Here is a 21738-nt window from a genome sequence, read left to right as displayed (position 1 = left end):
TTTAATTCAATATTGGGTGAAAATCTAGTACAGAAAAATCGTGATCAAATAGTGCAGCAATAATCAATTTTGCGCATCTCTAAACCACAGTTGACAGACAGACAGAGACAGAAACTAAGCCCCTTATGACGTATAGCTATAGGGCTGTTACCTTTTTGATATTTAACCGACTTCAAAAATGGAGGAGGTTATCAATTCGGCCTGTATATTTCTGTTTGCTTTTTTTCACAGTTGACTTTGTGGTAATTTTGAGATTAAAACCCGTTAAAATTAAAAAATGGTGTAGCCTAAATATGAATTTACAAGAAGAAACAATCTCAATAAAATATATACCTTGTAAAAGTAAATAGGTACGTTTTTTTCAGTGCTATATTTCGAAATCTTGTCTTTTTTGGACGCTGAAGGCTATTTTAATGTAGGTTCCTACCTAAATTATTTATAATGCTTGATATTTGTATGATACATATAAGTATTCAATAATTATTTTAAACCAGAATTAACAATACTTGTATGTAGGTATACCTACTAAATTATTTTTAAAACGATAAATTGAATTAAATTAAAAAACACAAAATATGCAAAAATAAATTAAAATTATTATTATACGAACATAGAACCTCCTTTTATAATATAACCTTTTTGTTTTAGGATGAAAAAGAAAATAGTTTGACAGGCTTAGTGCTTGACAAAGTGGTAAAGTCACGTATCGATAAAAATACAATAATTATTATAATATCTATCTTTTTCTTCCCTAATATTTACGTAATTATGCACATAAATTTAAACAAGATTTTTTAAGGTTTCCATTTTTTAGATTTTCGTGCTCTTCTAGATTGCGTAAAAAATAGATGCGGTCTTTAAACAGACTGGACTCCTAATAGGTACTATTTGTAGCTATCATTTTGGTAGAAAATATGTCAACATAATTTAAAACTCATACTGCCATATCTATAGAAATTAAAAAATAGTCTCTTTTTAACTTGTAGTCAGATACGATACAGATATATATTTATTGAAAGGGCTACAAACTGAAACAATCGATATTTATTTAATGTGAAATGACATCACTTTAAACTTTTTTCCATACTATATTCAAAATCTGTGGATGTGTCACCCGCTACTATCGATCCCCCTCAATACCCTCGAAAACACGCTTTATGGGGGGGGGGAGCCATTTCGAACATTTTGTATGAAGTTTCCTTACTGTATGTATCTGTATATTGTGTCTAAACCTTCATTTTAATCAACGTACTGACACTTTTTTACCTGAGTAGCTTGTACTCGTTTCGAAACATTATAATTTATGAGGACAATTTTAGCTGGCAGCCAACTTTTCCTATTCTTATCATTCTCATTATTTCCTTTTAAACGACTGATTTAAAAAAATAAAACTGCAATCTATTTAAGTAAATTCATTAATTAATAATTGATTACAGATACTTGCGGCCAACTATTCAGGCTTCTAATTCATCCCTACCAGCTCCTACCTAAATATCAATAAAAAAATAAGGTGTAATTTGTTATACCTGCAGAATTGAGGACTGGAATTTTATCTTATATATTATACACTAGCTTTCCGCCGGCGGCTCCGCCCGCGGTTTCAAAGAAAAACTCGCATAGTTCCCGTTCCCGTGGAATTTCCGGGATAAAACCTATCCTATATTACTTACTTACTTACTTACTTACTTACTAGAGTGGCGCAGGGACCCAAAGTGAGTCTTGGCCTCCGACAATAAGAGCCGATTTTTTTTTTTTTTTTTTATCCTATATTACTCGTGGATAATGTAGCTTTCGAATGGTGAAAGAATTTTTAAAATCGGTCCAGTAGTTTATGAGCCTATTCATTACAATCAAACAAACAAAGTTTTCCTCTTTGTAATATTGGTGTAGATAATATTATTATGTAGATAAAATAAAACACCAAATAAAAGTCATATCATTCTTTAATAAATAGTCTCTGATTATTGTATCATGGAATCGTGGATGCTTATGTTATTATGATTGGTTCGTACATTTTCAGACAATTCAATAAATTATTATATAATATTTTGATAAGCTTTATTTATTTACATTTTTATTAAGTTCCAATGGGTCGTAAGTAATTTTGTCCAATTATATCAGCGGGGAGATGACAATCCTTCCAAGGCACTGAATGGATTGTGAATGGACCGGGTCCTTTTAGCGTTACTGAAAAATAAAACAAAATTAATTACAATTAAAAAACTATGCAAACCGATTTGTTGGAAATAATTCGTGTTCAGAAAATTTTCAAGTTTACGTGGACACTGAACAGTTGTTGAAGAATTATCCGATTTTTTCTTTGATGGTAATTTTTTTTTGGAATTGAAAAAAAAAATGCTTGTCTCACGTTTTTGTTACTTACTAATAAAAAAACCTTACCCGTCATCCCCGGTATGAGAGTAATATTGTACTTTCCATTGAACATAGTGAGGGGCCACGCATCGTCTACTGATGTGACGGTTAGTGTTGTGCCCGCAACTTTAATATTTAGTGTCAGGCTCGCGCCTAGATATTTTATTCCTAGAAAAAAATAAATGAATAATTGTTAAAATACATATAAAAAATGCATTTTTACAAAAATATAACCAGGTGCAGGTATTACATTTTTTATTCTATAAATTAGTATCGAGGCAAAAGTAAAAGAAAAGTTGTTAGATAGTGATAATAGGGATATTTAACTAAATCATTATTTGTCACCCGAAAAAGTTCGAAACTGAAAAGGTAATCTTCCGATAGTTCCGGTAGCTTTAGGCGACAAATGTGACACTTTCATCACCTTACTTATTACGGGTAAGTGAAGAAGATTACTGCGCCCCCAGAGCGTACTGTCTCCGCTTGTATGTTTGTGTTATCGAAGGCGCGTCTGTGTGTTTGTATGTGTGTTCGTCTGTGTGTCTTTGTATGTGTGCGCGTGCGGGTACGCGAATTCGTGTGTGCGTTTGTGTGTATCACCGCTCACCTCTAACAGTGAAGCCGGTGGCCTCGGGCGGCAGCTGCGGCGCGGCTATCACCAGCCGGTCGAGCCTCGCGCTGAGCCCCGCGAACCCGAACACGAGCGCTTGCAGCATGCCGCCCATACCGGTCAGGAAGTTAACTGCGCCTACTGCTGGGCGGCGGAGTTCACTCCATATCTGTTAGTTTTTACCATAGTTTTAAGTTTTAATGAAGTTAAATTTTAAGTTTCAAACAGCAAACAAAAAAGTACGAAAAATGACACGAATTATTGTATTTTTTACCATACACACCGTATTTATACAAACAATACCCAAAATTATGTCATTAAAAGTCAAATACCCCTAAAAATTTTTTTTCAATTCCCCTTTTTTGTTATTTAGCCGCCCTTTTTTTTCACGCCACCTTACCTTAAAAGGCTCCCGCACATACGCGTCATAGCTCCTATTGAACAGCTTCGCGGCGCTCAGGTTGTCGCCGACCTGCAGCTGTCCTATCGCGTGCATGGACCACGTCATCGCGGGCCCGTTGGGGCGAGTCACACTCTCGTAGTATGAGAGATCGTTCGCTCTTGTTGATCTGGTGGTAAACAGTATATTGAAAAAAAGAGCGTGTGTGCCGAGCACACGTGTCAGAAGTGAAGCTTCTTTGGCAAGATTCAAAGATACCAAAATCGTCGCTTTACTACATGACGTGACAGTATTGCCATGACGCGACCTTGTAATTTTACTCTCAACGACAATATACTTAGGTACAGTCTAGCATTAATTTTTTAGGTACTTATTATCAAATATCAATCGAGTAATCAAGCTGGGGCTTCGCCCAGTGGCAAGCTATCACAATCGTTCATAAACATTTGCATAGATAGGCAGGCGCAACAAATTAAATGATTTTGAGTTATAAGTTTTGAGTTAGATTGTAGTCCATGATTGATTTATTTCATAAATATCTATGCAGGTATTGAAAATGGGCATGTGATTGATGACACTTTTCTTCAGTAAATGAATTTTCATACAGAATATTTTCAATTGTACCTACCATAATTACCATACAAAAAAATATACACAGTTTGTTTAAAATAGCGTGACCTACATATAAAATAGGCCACTCGCATATTTCTAAACAAAATTCACTAATGGCTCTTATTCAGTGCCAATTTACAGAGTCCTTTTCAATTGCCTTAAGGGGGGTTAGGCGGTGAGCAAAAATTCAGCTATTCGGGCCTGAGGTAAGCGGTGAGGGGGTCCGCGTTTAGTATGGAATCAACGTGCTCGAAACTAAAAAACGTAAGCGCCATTCACAATTTTATCAAAAAGTGAATGAAAATATTTAGTATTTTCTAAATCTAAAACAGTCACGAAATCGAGAAGGTAAATGCCTATATACTTGTGATTTTATACGAATTATTATCGTAAAATACGGTTGTAATGAGCATTTATATGATATTTTAGAGGTAACTTCAGGATTTTGTTTTATCGAGCAAAATTTTTCCAATCGTGTTTTGGAAACAGTCATCCCATCACACATACGTTCTGTAATACATATTCGAAATTTCAGAGCTAAAAATCTTCAATATTTTCAATTATAGCTCATAGAAAACAGTCCATTTTGCCGTGTTCACCTACTAAGGGCCCTTAAGTGCCTTTTTAGACCCAATAGAAGGCCATTAAAGAGGCGTAAATTATATAGTTAAAAGTTAAATGCTTGCATCATCTCGTATTGTTAGGACATAGTCATTGAGGACTTTAAAGGTTTTCTTGATTAAGATAGTTACTAGCTAAAACACGTACATTGTTCATAGATGGTGGTGATTGTCGTGATAGTCACTTATCAAACTCAAAAATTCAAACTCAAACATTTATTATTCAATTAGACTTCTTCGAGAAGCACTTTTGAAACGTCATATTTTTACATAGGTACCTATTTTTAACATTAACCACCGATTCGGAAAGCAGATGGAGAAGAACCGGCAAGAAACTTCATAGTTGCTTTTTTTAATAATGTCAGTATTAATTTTTAATTACAAAATATGTTAGGTACTGTATATTATCATAATATGCCAAAGAACTGTCCTGTGGTTTTTACGCGACAACCCTCCATCGGTTTTATCTTCCATATCGTCAGTCAAACCACCAGCCCAGTTATCCACTCTAAAATATGGTATCAAAACATTTTTATCGATAAATGGACCGAGGTAGGTAGTCAATCTACATTTTTAATTATAAACGACGTGTGTCACTCGGGGACTGCCGAAGTAAAGCTATTGCATGCTATGCCTTCAATCCACACCTCCGCCCGTCGGAGTGGGGAGCGTGAGGTTTTTCGTTACGCAATTTCTGGATTCGGCCGCGCTCAAGGACCGCGATAGAAGCTAGGTATGCAATAGCTTAAAAAAACAAAGAAATTCCAAATTCCAAATTCAAAACTCACATATTCATAGGGTACTGCAGCGGGTACCCCAATAGCACGGCATCAGCCTGTTTAATCATTTCCCCTCGCGTATATCCCGCGAACTGCGGGTGGTAATCCAGTACTTCGTCGTAAGGTAGTGCTAGACTCCAGGCTATGTCTGCCCACCGGTCTGGTTCTTTGGATATGTAGTAGGACTTGCAGAGGCAGGCTACGTATCTAGAAGGATAGAAAATCGAAATAATTGGAATCTTTCTTTTTCTCAGAAGCTTATTAAACTAAATGGTGTAAGTGTACAGAAAGTAAGAAAATTATACCCTCAATAAATATCAGTTGTATTTCAAGTTCCAAAGTTATTAGAATATAAATAATATAGGATTTTTCAATTTATCTTAGTATTGATAAAAATCTAACATCTAACATATATTATAAAGGCGAAAGTTTGTAAGTATGGATGTATGGATGTTTGTTACTCTTTCACGTAAAAACTACTGAATGGATTTGAATGAAATTTAGCACACATATAGAGGGTAACTTGGATTAACACATAGGATAGGTTTCATCCCGGAAATCCCACGGGAACGGGAACTATGCGGGTTTTTCTTTGAAAACGCGGGCGAAGCCGCGGGCGGAAAGCTAGTTAAACATAAAGCAAACTGAAATTATATAAATTAGTGTCTTACTGTGCTAAATAAAGGGAGTATCCAGCGACGACATTGGTGAAAATAGAGTTGGTCACATTACTGTGGTCTTCATCAGGTCCCATCACATCTGGCAAAAATATTAAGGATTATTTCACTTTTTATAAAAAAAGGAATTGGTAAGATAAAATGCTCAGATTATAAAATCACATTATTGCTAATAGGACCGATACATAGGTTACTCTGAAACATTTAAGTAATTTATTTTACTCTTTCGATTCACGAAGTTTCAATCCGGAATTTTCTGACTTATTCTTTATACTTTCAGAATTTTATGCATGGATAAAATAAGGTTAAAATTAATAAAAAAGTTTAACATACTTGAAATATCATAAAGACCAGTGGTGTAGTTGATGACGGCGCGCGACGCCCAGAAGTCAGCGATGTTGGTCACGATCGAACAACCGCCATGCTGAAATAAATGGTGTTTTATTTTCATTTTGGTATATAAATTTCATAGATTTCCTAGAAGAAAGCATTTAAATGCTATAAAACTGTATGTATGTATCAGATTTTATATTGTTTAAAACTTTTGAATTTATCCTGTTTTTTACCAACTAATGTTAAGACTGCGTCATGGCTTTTCTTCAATGCCACAACGCGTCGTGAGCGTTTCAATTAGAACCACGACACAAATTTTTCTATGTGTTTTTTCTGATGTCACAAATCACAATGCGTCGTGATCGCTGTTATTAGAGGCGAAAATATGAAATTCGCTAGATATTATATTTCGATATTTTTTGAAGAGAAACTTCTTTGGGCGCGATAGAGTAAATATTCAAGGTCGTGTCATGGCAATACCGTCTCGTCGTGGAGTAAAGCGACGATTTTGGTGTCATTGAATCTTGCCAAAGAAGTTTCACTTCTGAAAAGTGTGTTCGGCATACACGCTCTTTTTTGTTTAAGTATCTTGCGTCTTGTGCTTTACACAACAAACACATTCCCATCTCCCGTTGCCATAGCAACCGACCCACCTTCAGCCACTCCTCGTCTCTAGTGAGCGCGAGGTACTGTCTCGCCGCGAACGCGATGCAGCCCGATATGTGCTGCTCGAACTCTGCCACTTCGGGACAACATGGCTGCGTCACTTCTGACCCGGTGTAAGCACTTTCCCAGGGAAATCTGAAGGTATTTTTAAAAAAATAATCAAAACGAGGCTATAATGAACCTCAAGGATTAAGTTACGCACTTTCCCAGGGAAATCTGAAGATGTTTTTTAAAATGTAATCGAAAAAAGGCTATTATGTAATGAACTTAAAGGATTAAGTTACTTCTGGCCTAGTATACGCGTATTTCAGTAGAAAACATGATATTTTTGTATTTTAAGTGATTTCCACGTAAAGGAGGAAAAGAAGAATGACAATACGACTTTTTCCATGGAAATTTTCCAAAATAAGAGAAAGATCTTTGCCCTAAAGGGTCTTCCAGCCCAGTGTACGCGCATTCACTTGGGAAACTGACAATGTATTTAAGTGATTTTCCCAAAATGGTAGAAAGATGGTAGTGGTACGCTTTCGATTGGAAATCTGGTTGTAATGCAAGGTACTTTTACTATACAATTTCAGGACCACACGTCAATTATATAATATGCGATTTTCCGCGGAATAAAATTCTTACGACACTCATTGAGATAATATTAATATGGAGACGATACCGCCTACATCACTTATGTTCCACTCAACATACGTCATGTGGCGTAACTGCACTCAGTCGCTTGCTCGCTCATTGGCGCGAACTAAGGCGCGAACGTCACGCTCATTTTTTATTTGTTTTAAAGTGAAACGCATCAAATATGCCTACGTGTGTGTTACGATATTGCACAAATAATACAAAGAATACGGAAAAGTGCAAAGGAATAACTTTTCATCAGTTTAGTAACTAGATAATAATTTTTAAAACTTAGTTAGAGCAAAATTTTTGGCGGGCGACATTTTGTCATAGATTAAAAATTTAAGATATGACATTGGGCATGAAATAAGTGTTGTTAGTAATAATTGCTGGCGTATATTTTTATAGTATAAAATAATAATAATTAATAATTTTATATATTTAGAAAAGCATAGACTGGTTGTTAATTGAAAAAAGGTGAAATCATGAAATATGAAAATCAATTACTCAATCACCAATTTTTTTTTGTTAATTGATTTTAATCAAGTTTTTAATTGCTATTGTATAAGCTACTGACTTGAACGTATAATTGAATTATTATTTATTTATCTGCACTAATATTATAAAGAGGAAAACTTTGTTTGTTTGTTTGATTGTAATTAATAGGCTCATAAACTACTGGACCGATTTTGATGAAAGGAGAATGCCCATTTTTGGTACTGGTTTTTCTCATGCATCAAGACAACAATACTATTAAAAAAAATCTCGGCAATTTAGAGGCCTTCTTACCATCGGAAAATATATTTTGAACAGGGAATGTTTTGTAAAATCTAATAAGACATGTAATTGTTTAGATCCATTATTATAGATTTAGTGTCCATTACCGGTTACCACGGTAACCAAGCGGTAACTTATTACATTTACTATGGTAAATAGCTAAATGTATTAATATCGATTATTGTTTTCATTGAATTACAAAAAAAATCAATTAACATAAAATCACTCTTTAAGGTATTGTTTATACACTGTAGGTTGTTTTAACAAAGATAGTGAAGTAAAATAATATAAATATGTATATATAAAAAAAAATATTATTATGACATAGCTTGGTAGGTAACCACTAACCAGTTATTTCTTATTTGTTTCTTTCTTCGAATATGTAGTGAAAAAATGATTCAAACAACAACAACAACATGTAAACCGAATAAAAACTCAATTGGCATTTTTTAAGTATATATTTAGGTTTTCTTGAAATCCGTCCCGGAAGATTTCTGGTGCCTACCTACACTAGCCGATGAACAGATAGACTTTGTCTGAAAGCATAAGCTCTACGCATAGATTAAAATATATGTTAATCGAAAAATAACCTTTGAACGATAAAATGTTACCTAAATCACACATAAACCTAACTAAATCGGGGTTATTTAAGTTTTGAGGTTATTTCACATTTTTCTCAATATCTTGAAAACCCCTGTTTTTATCACAAAAAAATCAATTGGTAAAAATCTTTTGAATATCGAAGAACCCTCCAAAACCACTCTGGCATTGACGCAACACTGTACTGTGGTCCATACTTTCATGGGCATTCTTCTTTGGCACAGACAATCTTAAGACCCTGAGAAAGAACATAGGCTACTTTTTATTGCGAAATATGTGCCACGGGCGAAGCCGGGGCGGACCGCTAGTTCAGAGATAAGTAATTAATATTTTTTCTATTCAAGGTTTCCATGTCTGGGCCGTGAAGAAAGGGAAAAATTATTTTTTTTTCTAAAAAAGGCTCAATTTGTAAGGAATAAAACTTCCCATAGCCCTGACTGAATCTAAAACGTCACTATTTATATCATCCTATATTATATGCCAGATATTGTTAGCCCCGCGTAGTAAAGTCAGTTTATACCTAAAATAAATATTAAGTAAGTACAAAGAAAATTTCAAGTCAACGTGCATGTAAGGAGTGGCACCCAATAAAATAGACAGAATAAAACAAAGTGTCGCCTCTATAGCGGTGAGTCAGTGACATCGCATAATCTATGACTGTCTAGCCGTCATTCGCGCGCCCCGCGCCGCCGCGCTTGGCGCACAGATTTTGTTCGTGGTGTCTGCTCCATATTAATATTATCTCAATGACGACACTTTATGAAGTCAAAATTATTTCTCAAAATTACATAATTTATTTCTTTGTATAGTGTTGTACTGTTTTTTTTATTTTATGAACTCAAAAGACCATAATTGCGAAATAAACAAAATTAATTAACAATACTAAAAAATAAACAAAACTAAGAATTACTGGCGCCTGCCATATTTTATAAACATTATTGTGTCGAACACAATTTGCCTACTAATGTTGTGAATTCTTTTTCTTGTTAAATTACGTTTAAAATTTCTTAAACTTTCCCAGTCAAATGAATGATTGAGTCAATGAAATAAAAAATAGGTATATAACAATATCATTTTAACTTTAATACTATATTTGCTTGCTTGTTTTTTCTGATTTAACCCAAAAACTATAAGTCAATCCGGTTGAAGCCAGGGCAAGCGGTTAGTCCAATAGACAAACGAAAATATATTTTTGTATATTATAATTAACATTTACCTGTATCCCTTATTCCCAGTAATTTTAGCAAGATGTGCGGCCACATACGCCGTTTCGAGTCTGTACTGTAGCAACTTCTTTGCGTATTCCGGATATAGAAGCAAAATACTTGGGTAGATCCACATTTCTGTGTCCCAAAAATTGTGCCCTGGAAAATTTATTAGTGAATATTAATAATCTTATATCTTATATAAAAATTAAACCCGTTTCGCGTTGTCACGGCATCAAGTGTGAAAGGCTGAACCGAACCGACTGAATTCTTTTTTTATTATATTCCATGAAGTACGAGGATGTAGAGAAAACGTAAATATGTACCACGGGCGAAGCTGGGGCGGACCGCTAGTTATTTATAACTGAAAAAAGGTAGGCTTCTGGTTTTGATAAATTGAGGTAACTTTAAACTGCTTTTGGATGAGTTTCTCAAATAACTTGAATGCGCCCTTTTTTCAACAAATGTTGATAGAGTTGCTGGCGATTCTAAAACTATACGGATAATAGTAACTATAGATTATCAATACTCTACTATAGATAGTAACTAACCTTCATAATCTGTCAAAGAGCCTCCTCTAGCCAGTCCTGTGGGACTCAAGCCAAAGAATCTCTCTGCTGGTTGGTGAGACTCGAGCGAAGGTAATGAGCTCAAGTAATAGTACCAGATACCGTTTACTATCTTAGACTGAAAGTACATAACATAATACATATAATTTCCAAATAGGTGTGAAGTAATTAATTAATGATTTAGTAGGATTTAGTAAGACGAGTTCTTTCACGATAAATAAATAAGAAAATAAGAAAATCAATACATTTTATTATTTTTACAGAACATTTTCATAGTAAAATTACTGCTTGTAATCTGCGCATTCGATATCTTAATAGGAAGAGCGTATTAAACTTAGTATGGTTAATGTGTATTCTTAGAACTAGTACACTAATTAGTAAAATGAATGAACTCTTTATTTAATGATGCTTATAAAGAGTGTTTGTTAGGTACCTACTGCATTTTGAGCATGCTCTAAATAATAATAAATAAAATAAATAAATCTTTATCTGCTCTTATTTAAACAATAAATAATGGAACAAATTATCAGATACTTTGTCAAATTGTAATAATAAAGTACAATAACTTATAGGTTTAACTATAAAGTTAGTATAAATAGAAAAATGTATAATAGATAGGCTTTCTAAGATAGCTAGGGATGAAAGAAACGTACCAATTTAAGATTTCCCTCAATTTCCATGCTAGCTTCTTGGTAAAGTTTCCCCCACTCTTCGACGTGTTTATCGAACAATATTTCCCCGTCCTCCTGCAATACTGTTCATACATGTAACTTGACTATCAATTTATTGTTTTTCTAGGATTTAAGTTAAAGTGAGTATTATAGATTTATATTATTTATATGGACTATTCTATCTCTTGATATATTAGGTACATCAATAATAAATACGACAACAGTTCAACCCTTGTTATTAACCCATTGAGCCCCGAGCGGCCCGATCGGGCCACGACACAATAGATTCCGGGGCCTGAGATATTAACTGTGTCTACATAATGCAAAGATTTAAATAAATGCAGTATTCATTGCAAGAAAATAAATATAAGCATCTCTACAACCAACCTTTAACAAACTCCTTTCTAGCTACATCCTGATCATTATCCACAGTCATAACAAATGTAAAGACCCTCGGCCTATGCTGTGGTACCACTAAATGGTCAGGCACCGAGGTCCAATAAGCACAAACATCGACCAGCATTGGCTGGTACTCAGGGTCTTCAGCGACCCTGGTCTTTCCACACGATCTCCAAGAAGCTCGACCCTCGATAATCTCAGGTGTGGGAGGAGCAAAGTCTATATCGCTACTTTGTGGACCTGGCAGTTGTTTTATGGTTATCCAGATCTCGTGGTGGATGAAATTTGGGTCTGTTAACAAGGATGTTTGATTCATTTAAGTTGTAAGCAGTCGGTAGAGGTAAAAATGATGTGTATTTTCTTGTTTTAGACGTATAACAAACAAAGTACATGAATAGTACAAACAAATCTCTATTTAAAGATTAAAATTTTTCCATTAAGTTTATTTTTAAAGTTAATATTGGTTAATAACGTACATCATCAAATTCAATTAAGAAGAAAGAATTTACTCTACATTAAATTTTATACTCCTACCTTAAAGTTACAAGCAAACTTCATTCCATGTATCTTTGCGTTACATAAATGACAAAGCTTATTCTGTTTTGTTTATTTTTTAACCGACTTCAAAAAAAGGAGGAGGTTATCAATTCGGCCGGTATGTTTTTTTTTTTTATCTATGTACACCGATTACTCCGAGGTTTCTGAACCGATTTACGTGATTCTTTTTTGTTCGATGCGGAATGGTGTCGAATTGGTCCCATAAAAATTTTATTCGAATAGGCCCAGTAGTTTTTATTTTATGAGCATTTTTGTCTGTAGGTATTTGTGAATTTTGCAAGTGCAAGTTTGAAGTCGGTTGTTTTAACGCAGTTATCACTTGTTTATATCACTTACCAACATGTGTTTTCGGGACAACCTCTATCTGATTAACAATCGCTCTAGTATAATACCGATGCGCGTAAATTCTTTGCGTAACCGTAGACCGATCTCTGTCCACAGTGACCTTGAAAACTCCTCGTTTCGTATCCAAACTGTACACAGGGCTATAAGGGTGATGTGTGAGGGTTGAATTCAGTCGAATATTAGACCAGGCTGGTATCCTTGCTCTGCGACTTTCGCCCTTACGGCCGTTATAGAGCCCATTCATGTATATTGTGTCGCTGAAGACGTTGGTAGCTACGTGGCCGTTACCTATGGACGCCATGAAGCGGTCGTCTGTTGGGAGGCTGGTGGAATAGATGTATTAAATATTAATAAGCTACCTAATATGATGACGATGAAGGATTTGAATATTTGTCTATTTGTTCCGATTTTTTACATACTGTAGTATATATAGGTAAACCAAGTATTGTAACTAGAACAACAATAATTTTTGTCATGTCATTATCTGACCAATAGCTTCAATGTAAGTATGGCGTGTAGAAGTGATTAAAAGTATTTGTATAGGTACTGTTTCAAAATTAAGTACCTAATTACTAATTATCGTAGTTACTAGGTTAGTATTGTGCAGTTTTAATGACAAACATTTATCTGTTGAGTTGATAACCTACTTTTACTGAATTCTGTTAAAAATATAAAATTCTGTGAAGAGAAAAAAATTATTGTTCAGGAAATCATAAACAAACTAGGCTATTTAAAAATGGAATAAAATGTAGGTTTTAAATATTTTTCTAACGATTACATTACTTACATCTTACCCCAATAACTTGTATTTCAAAAATCAAATACCTACCTACGCAATTATTCATAATCATCATACGATGTTTATTCCTACTTAATTACTTATCCAACTGTCCAATTTGTCTCTTATTATATTATTATCACGACAAATTGACTAATTTATTGTCAGTTTATAAATATGATAAACACATATATCAAATTCAGTATATAATTAATTTAATACCTAATAGTGTCATTGACTCCAAGAAAAGTGCAAGAATGTAAACAATCATGCAAACACTGCTATTTTATTACATATTTATTATATGTATTGATAATTAAAACTTACGTATGAGTCGAAAATATGTCGTCTCTCTCACTAACATCTTCACTTTCCACCTCATGTTTTTCCACAATTCTATAACCAGATCCTTTCGTGGCCAAAAATATGACCACGAGAGCGGCTGCCGTCAAAACCGCTAACATGGCGGCAACTTGCCTATTTCGCGCCAAAAAGTGCCACATCCAAGGCTTTACGTTTTTACTTTATTTAAAAAAAATATAGTATATCACGTAAAAGCTATTAAAATACTATTATTAGTAAGTACTAAAATATTTAATGAATACAATTTTATTATCGCACTACGTTTTTTATCACACTATACTTTTAAACAATATTTTACACTGGCACACGACGAACTGTTCTTTTTTTTAAACTACCGCGTATTCTTTTTTCTTTTTTTTTTTGAGTTAGCGAAGTAGGCAATGGTCAAAAGATAAATGCGGGTAGCGATCGCGCTTGTTCAACGCAGCGTCACCCTCTAAAGTCTAGATTATGCGACCTGTGTGACATGACACTAATAACGATGATAATAATGTGTAGGGTCGCCGCTTTGTTTTAACATCCTGCATTAATTGAATGAATAGCACTGTTTTACACAAAGTGATGGAACGAGGACAATTATTTTAAAAGTACGTAGTTATGAATAACATAATTACAAAAAAATGAATAAATTGTATACGACAGTTCTTTAGTTATTTGGTAGAATGTTTGAAGGTATATGTTATGTATCTTACACTTCTTTTTATTTTAATTTTAATATAAAGAACTCGTACTCGCTTAATATAACCACAGATATACTAATATTACCATATCAAAAAAAATACAATAACAAAATTCAAAGTACCCGTTACTTAAAAAAAATACCGTTGCATTTCCCAAGATCGTTGACAGCCCTGAAACAGTAAAGCTCATTCAATTGTCACTTCCTTATTGTATTAAGCAGATAGATGCTATTAACGAACGACTCACAAAAGCATTGTCTAGGATGTAGATGAACCGAGTTAATTAGTTGAACCTACTAATTATCAGCTGCTATCACAGTCCCTTTAATTATAACTAGCTTGTAGTTAACGACAAACGATGTCCCCTACGTTTAACCTAAATGAAGCACCTACCTAAGTACCTATCTAACCTACCTAACCTACACCTACCTAAGTATATAATGTTCTTGTAGTAGCGATAAAATTTGTGCTTTTAGATATACTATGGAAGTTGATGTATAATAATCGATCAAATGCTGAAAATTTGGTTTTCATGAGAAGTTTCACATATCCTACTAATATTATAAATGCAAAAGTTTGTGAGGATGTGGGTGTGTGTGTGTGTGTGTGTTTGTTATTCTTTCACGCAAATACTACAGAACCGATTACAATGAAATTTAGCACACATATAGAGGGTAACTTGGATTAACACATAGGATAGGTTTCATCCCGGAAATCCTACGGGAACGGGAACTATTCGGGTTTTTCTTTCAAAACGCGGGCGAAGGCGCGGGCGGAAAGCTAGTATTAAAAAAGCTTTAATACTACGCAAACCCATTCAACTTGATAACTATGAAATTATTTTTGACCATATTTTCATCCACATTTTTCAAGAATCATTTGAAATTTCAAAACTATGGAGGCATAAATAGAAACAGATAATTTGTCAGATCTAAAAATATATACCTAAATTGGATGCATCATCACAACTGATTAGAGACGATCACAGGTAATCAAAATGAAATTTATTACATGATAAAATGGTACAAGTTGCTGTTAATAGTTGTGGTATCATCGCGGTTTATTTTTAACGCGCTATTTTTTCAAATAAAAGAATAGTCTTTGTTGCTAATATAATAACTTAAATTTAAATTATAATCAAACTTTTCTTTCGTGCTTCGAACTGAGGGTAAAATGTGGTGAAATAGATTTTATGATTTTTTATAGCTTTCAAAATATTTCAAACAAATCAGGATTTAGATTCCCGGTTAACATAATTTGAATGTTTGAGAGCTCTAATATTAAAATGGGATTTTTTTACACTCGTTTTAAATGAAAGAAGAGTGAACGTTTTACATTTGCAAAATCATATTGAATGGGCAAGTGCAAAGAAAATGAAATGAAAAATCTATTACATCATATTTTTTGAGAAAATGAAATGAGAAAGTTATCATTATACCTAGCGTGACATTCTAAAATTACCAGAATTTAATAAGTGCGCTGAACATGCTCGTAATGTTACTATTAGATGGTTCTTCATTCCAAATAATGATCATTTTCAAAAGTAACTTAATAAAAAAAAATACTTTACATTGCCATTGCCATTCTCAGCTTAAATTATTTTACCCTTGTTTACAGTAAAGGCACAAAATTTGTTAAAGTATAGAAAAATCGTATTCATTGTTTATGTATAATTGTAATTAATTATTTGTAAAACTGTAAACGACTACAGTCAGTTGTTTGATATATTTGTAGATTCCCCCAACAAGCTCCGCAAAACTTTTAATTCACTTTTTAAGGAATAGGATAGATTAAGTACATAATATATAATCATTGGTTTTCTTTTTTTTTTTTGTACTTCACTAATTGTTTTGTGTAATTGTATACTTTTAAACTTATTTTTCGCATGCTGTGTTTACCTGTAAGTGTTTTTTTACATTGATCTTATAATTGTGTATGTGAATTTTGATATTTTATATGTAATGTAAACAAACGTTGGTAGACCAAAATAAATAAATAAATAAAAAATAATTAACAAGTTATTAAATAATTGAATCGCAATCCCTTTTATTATCTCTAAGCTTAGAAGGTATTTCTGAGGGTGCTTTACTTTTCTAATTCATGCATAAGTACTTACGTCTTTTGAAGTGAAAATAATATTACTTCAGCAATGGTTACCTACCTACTTTATATACTTTCATAAAACAAACCAAGCGTTTCTTTCCCATATTTTGATAATTCGTTGACAGAACATACATACGACAGTATCACAGTTGACAGATATATACTACGGTGACAGTATACAGTTGACGGAACCAAAAATTGTACACAGTCTAGTTCTATTGTGCTATCGAGGTCGGTGTGGTAAGTGAAAATGTCATAACGTCACTGGGTAACAGAGCGGCACCGGAGGGTGTACGGTCTGATGGTTCAGCTACTGGTTCCATTTTTCAATCGATCTAAAACAATAAATGTTACGTAAAAGGTTTTCTTTTTGGGGGTCCGTGGACTTGATGTGGAACTGAAGCTCTGAGATTTTGTGGTGAAAATTTTGTATTGTTTATTATTGTGCTGTAGATATAAAGTACTTACAGATTGGAAATTAACAAGTTGTTTATGCGGGTGGAGCATGTCACAGGAATAAAATTCGCATCAGGGAAGAAATTATCGCTACAGATTGATGAAATTAATAATTAGTTGACAATATGCGCCAGGAATAAGAATCGCCTTAAGTAAGAAATTGTCGCAGAACAATGACTACTTTTAAATGGATTTCTTCAATCTGCATTGAAATTTCTTCCCTTATATTATTTTTATATTATAAAATTATCTCTAACAGACATTAATTATTGATTTCATTTAGAACAGACAGTGATGGACACGGTTATAATTTTTAAACAAACACACGCAGCATAATTTAATGTAGCTAATTAGTAATTAACGTTATTACAATTAGAAATTATTATTGCTGATGCACTCGCTTCTGAGATTGATGGTATCCTACTTCTCATTTAGTTCAGTAGGTTAAAACACACAATTTTACATGAAACTTCTTCAAGCGCGTTCAGAGTAAAATTTGAAGGTCTTGTCATGCCAAAACCGTCACGTCATGGTATAAGGCGAAGATTCTTAGGTAGGATCTTTGAATCTTGCCAAAGAAGTTTTCAAGATTTTTTAAATCGGACCAGTAGTTCTTGAGATTAGCGCGTTCAAACAAACAAACACTTCAGCTTTATAATATTAGTAAAGATTCGCCCTGAAAGTTATAGGCACACTTTGTTTACATTACATCGATAGCAGTTATCAAAAGCTAATTTTATAGAACAACAATATTAATTGTATTACGATAAATAACACAGAAGCAACAATTTTAATTAGTGGATTTAATTACATAGGCATCGAGGCATATCTTAACTTTAATAATTAATAATTATTACCTTAGAAATTAATTTAGTGAAAGTAAATTAACAAGCACAAGGTACCAACCATCCTAAATATATCTTCAATTATTGAATGGTAGCTGTAAAAATAATCGTATGAAATTTAAAAAGTACGTCTTCCTTATAATTCCCGTAATAGGTATCCTAATTCAAATTCACACTGATTGATCAAGATATATGTACTTTTACATGTAACTTACATATCTATAAATAATTTAAGTTTCGAGTCCGTTTCTATCCCCACAAAGGCAGAAATAATATTGAACAATATCTAATGATTAAAAGATACAATTACAAATTTTGTAACTAGATGGCGCTGATAGGACGTCCGAAAGGATGTACCTGTCACGTCATGACGTACCTGTTCCGGAAATCTTCGGTAAATCGATTCAAGACAGAACTCCAGATCATTTAACCTGATTCACATTTCACAATTTATTTCTTATTCTTCAAGTCTGCCGTAATAATTGCCAGCGAGAAATCACAACAAATAAGCAGGTGGTTAGAAGTGTGATAGTCCGGAAAAACGGTCTGTCCGGAAATCTTTGCTTCATTGATAAAAGCATCTCCCCAGACCATTTAACATTTATATTATTTCTCAATTCTCCATCTAGACGCAAACGATCCAGCAATAATTGGCAACAGAAATCAGACCAAAAAAGCAGGTGGCTAGTGAGATATGATTGGAGCAAGTCATTATCCTGGTGGGCGGCGGAGCGTGTCGCCCCCCGTTCCGCACGGCGGCGCGGTCGGCCACCTTGACAATCTTAAGACCGCGCTTAGCTGACTGATTCACACGTAGCCTGTTGCGCCTAGAATCATTCTATTGGAGAAAAAAACGAGAAGCACAATTCAGGAGGGAGAAACGAAAAATCTGGAAAAGGGAATACATTGAGAGAAAACTATGGGATGGTAATTTAAAAGAAATATTGATACTTCTTTTGATACTAGAGGTCATATTATACTATAGCGACTGTAGGCATTGCAACTTTTAAATGAACATGGATATCTTCTATACCTACTATTAAAGCAGATTGTGTCATAGCCTCCTTCCAAAATATTTACCCACTTGATACTGAATTTCGAAATTAGACAAACTTGAAAATCCAAACATCAATGAACTTTAAACATTGATACGAACCTGCGCCGTGATCCTTGAGTCGTGCCGTAATAAGCGCCATTTATCATACAACGCAAACACATGAGCTTCATTACCCACAGCTAATAATGCAAAATATTATCTTTGACAAGCGACTTGTAAAGCGAGTACTTAGGAAGAGGTCGAAAGGTAGAAGGCTGCAACGATAGCATCGCGATTTATTGCTACGCTCCGGCGAAATTATATAACGTTGGAGGAACAACGGAGCGAGATTTAGACTGATTATGTCCTTGGAAGACTTGTGTTATTTATTCACAGATAAAGCCCATTTTAACTATTTATTCGATTAATAAATAGTTCTAAATTGAAGTTATTAAGGTAATGAACTCTCTGGAGTACACGGCTTCTAGTTTATGCATCCTGGTGGCTGTGGTCGTAAAATTTATTTCTGTAATTTAATTACATTTGTCTTTTTGTAACCCCTCGACTTTATATTATTTTAATTAGACATTACTTGACTTGCTTTTATCCTAGTTTTACTAGTTTGGATCCAATATCAATGTTAGGCAATCTCTCTACTACATACTTATTTAAATTAAATTTCATATGATAATGATAAAGATATTTTATGGTCTAGAACGGTTGTAAAACATCATTCATCACTAATAATAATACAATTAAAAAAGCAACACGAGTTCAAAATATATGGATGGTATGGAAATTCAATAAGCCACAATCTTTTTCCTGACTTCGAAGCTTATATACCTTGAAATACGACATGGAAGCTTGGACCACAAAACCTGAAGCTAAATAATATGATTATTTAATTATAACTGTATTACGCAGTAGTGATAATAAAGTAAAAGAGGTAAATGATGTACTTAAGCTTTTTAAATCAACACTTGAGTTGTAAAAATAAACTTACCATATTTTATAATAAAAATAACTGCGTTAAAAACAACCGACTTCAAAAACGGAAAAGTAAGAAATAAAAAAGATTTGATATTATTAATTACTACATATTATTTTTATGTGCTATTTACTAAAAAGGTTTGATGTCGGTGCATGGGCTTAATACTAAGTGCTTAGTGTTTGGCACCGACTTCAAACCTATTTAATAAATAGCACATAAAAATAATATGTAGTAATTAATAATATCAAATCTTTTTTATTTCTTACTTTTCCGTTTTTGAAGTCGGTTGTTTTTAACGCAGTTATTTTTATTTAATACTTTTTAGTGTATTTTTCAACACGAATCAAACGAGCCCAAACTCGATAAAGTTGAGTCAATATATTACTGAGTTCCTATGGCCACCTTCCGATTCCATCATCAGATCAGCTCCATGTCATGATAATGTTTCATCGCTATCCAATTTACATTCGTATACAAAATTTCAGCTCAATCGGTTACCGGGAAGTGAATCAAAGTTACTTGCTACATTGAAATTAAGTCATCGAGTACAGACAAAAATGCTCATAAAATAAAAACTACTAGGCCTAGCCGAATAAAATTTTTATGGGACCAATTCGACACCATCCCGCATCGAACAAAAAAAGAATCACGTAAATCGGTTCAGAAACCTCGGAGTAATCGGTGTACATACATAAAAAAAAAAAAAAAAAAAAAAAAAATATACCGGCCGAATTGATAACCTCCTCCTTTTTTTTGAAGTCGGTTAAAAATTATATTGAACCTATGTAGTTATCAATACCGAATAATAAAAGTTTTATTTTTTATTATAAAACATACTTTGCAAGTTTTACCACAATATGTGTTTTACCGTTGGCCGGAATAAAGACAGACTTAGACCACTCCACCCCATCTATTAGGAACACAATGCACAAAGTAATTGTTATGAATTATGTTCTATTATTTACTTAATACGAGTGAATATAAAACATACGAGGAGCGATAGCGGGGATTTAGCTTTTCGCTATAGTCACTGAAGAACTATTCCAGAACGAGAAATGTTTCCTACCAATCGTCAAAATACGGTTAAATAAATCCGATTAAGAAGTAGGTGAATAAAACAAAAGTACATAATATAATATGATATTAGGTATATTGTACATAATATTATTATGTTAAATCTATGTGTCAAATAATTTTAAATTTATAAATCACAAATGCGATTATTTTAAATTTATTAAACAAGGAAGCCACCTTCTTAGACCAAGGAATCTTATAACAAATTAAAAAAAGTCAGTAAAAGCTCAAAAAATATTGAAAATAATTTTTCCGCTAATCGCTTCATAGTGTGAATGCTTCCTTAACGTAGAACAATATCTCTTTGATGCCGATTTAAGAGAGCACTAACATTAGCTAGCTTAATTTTGTTATAAAATACGGTAATATGGACTTGGGAGTATTGACCGTATTAATGCTAGGTATTTTGAGGAATTTATATTATGTGTGGAATATTTCGAAAACATTTCGTTTAAATCCTCTGAACCTTGACTTAAATAATAGAGTAAGTAAGCAGTAAGCTTTAATTACAGAACCATTTTGATCTAAAAAGGTAAAAATCTACATTTGATTTCACACGTTAGAAATCGTTATTGTAGAATAATTTACTTCGCAGCC

General features: G+C 33.5%; 1 protein-coding gene across 1 annotated transcript; it reads right to left on the bottom strand.

The window, feature by feature from the left end:
- Positions 1-1925: 1925 nt before the first annotated feature.
- LOC123706310 (protein-glucosylgalactosylhydroxylysine glucosidase) lies at positions 1926-14401 on the bottom strand. Its single transcript, XM_045655506.1, has 14 exons — positions 13921-14401; positions 12807-13138; positions 11901-12203; positions 11496-11596; positions 10825-10960; positions 10285-10432; positions 7058-7205; positions 6405-6495; positions 6066-6153; positions 5404-5601; positions 3384-3552; positions 2981-3152; positions 2401-2541; positions 1926-2187 (listed from the first exon to the last, which is right to left on the bottom strand). The coding sequence occupies exons 1-14, from the start codon at positions 14094-14096 to the stop codon at positions 2078-2080; spliced, it is 2313 nt and encodes a 770-aa protein (XP_045511462.1). The 5' UTR covers positions 14097-14401; the 3' UTR covers positions 1926-2077.
- Positions 14402-21738: the final 7337 nt, after the last annotated feature.

This window comes from Colias croceus, chromosome 3 (genome assembly GCF_905220415.1).
Source record: "Colias croceus chromosome 3, ilColCroc2.1".
In the NCBI taxonomy this organism is placed as follows: domain Eukaryota; kingdom Metazoa; phylum Arthropoda; class Insecta; order Lepidoptera; family Pieridae; genus Colias; species Colias croceus.
Note: the sequence above shows the minus strand (reverse complement) of the source record. Positions and strands in the feature narration are given on the sequence as shown.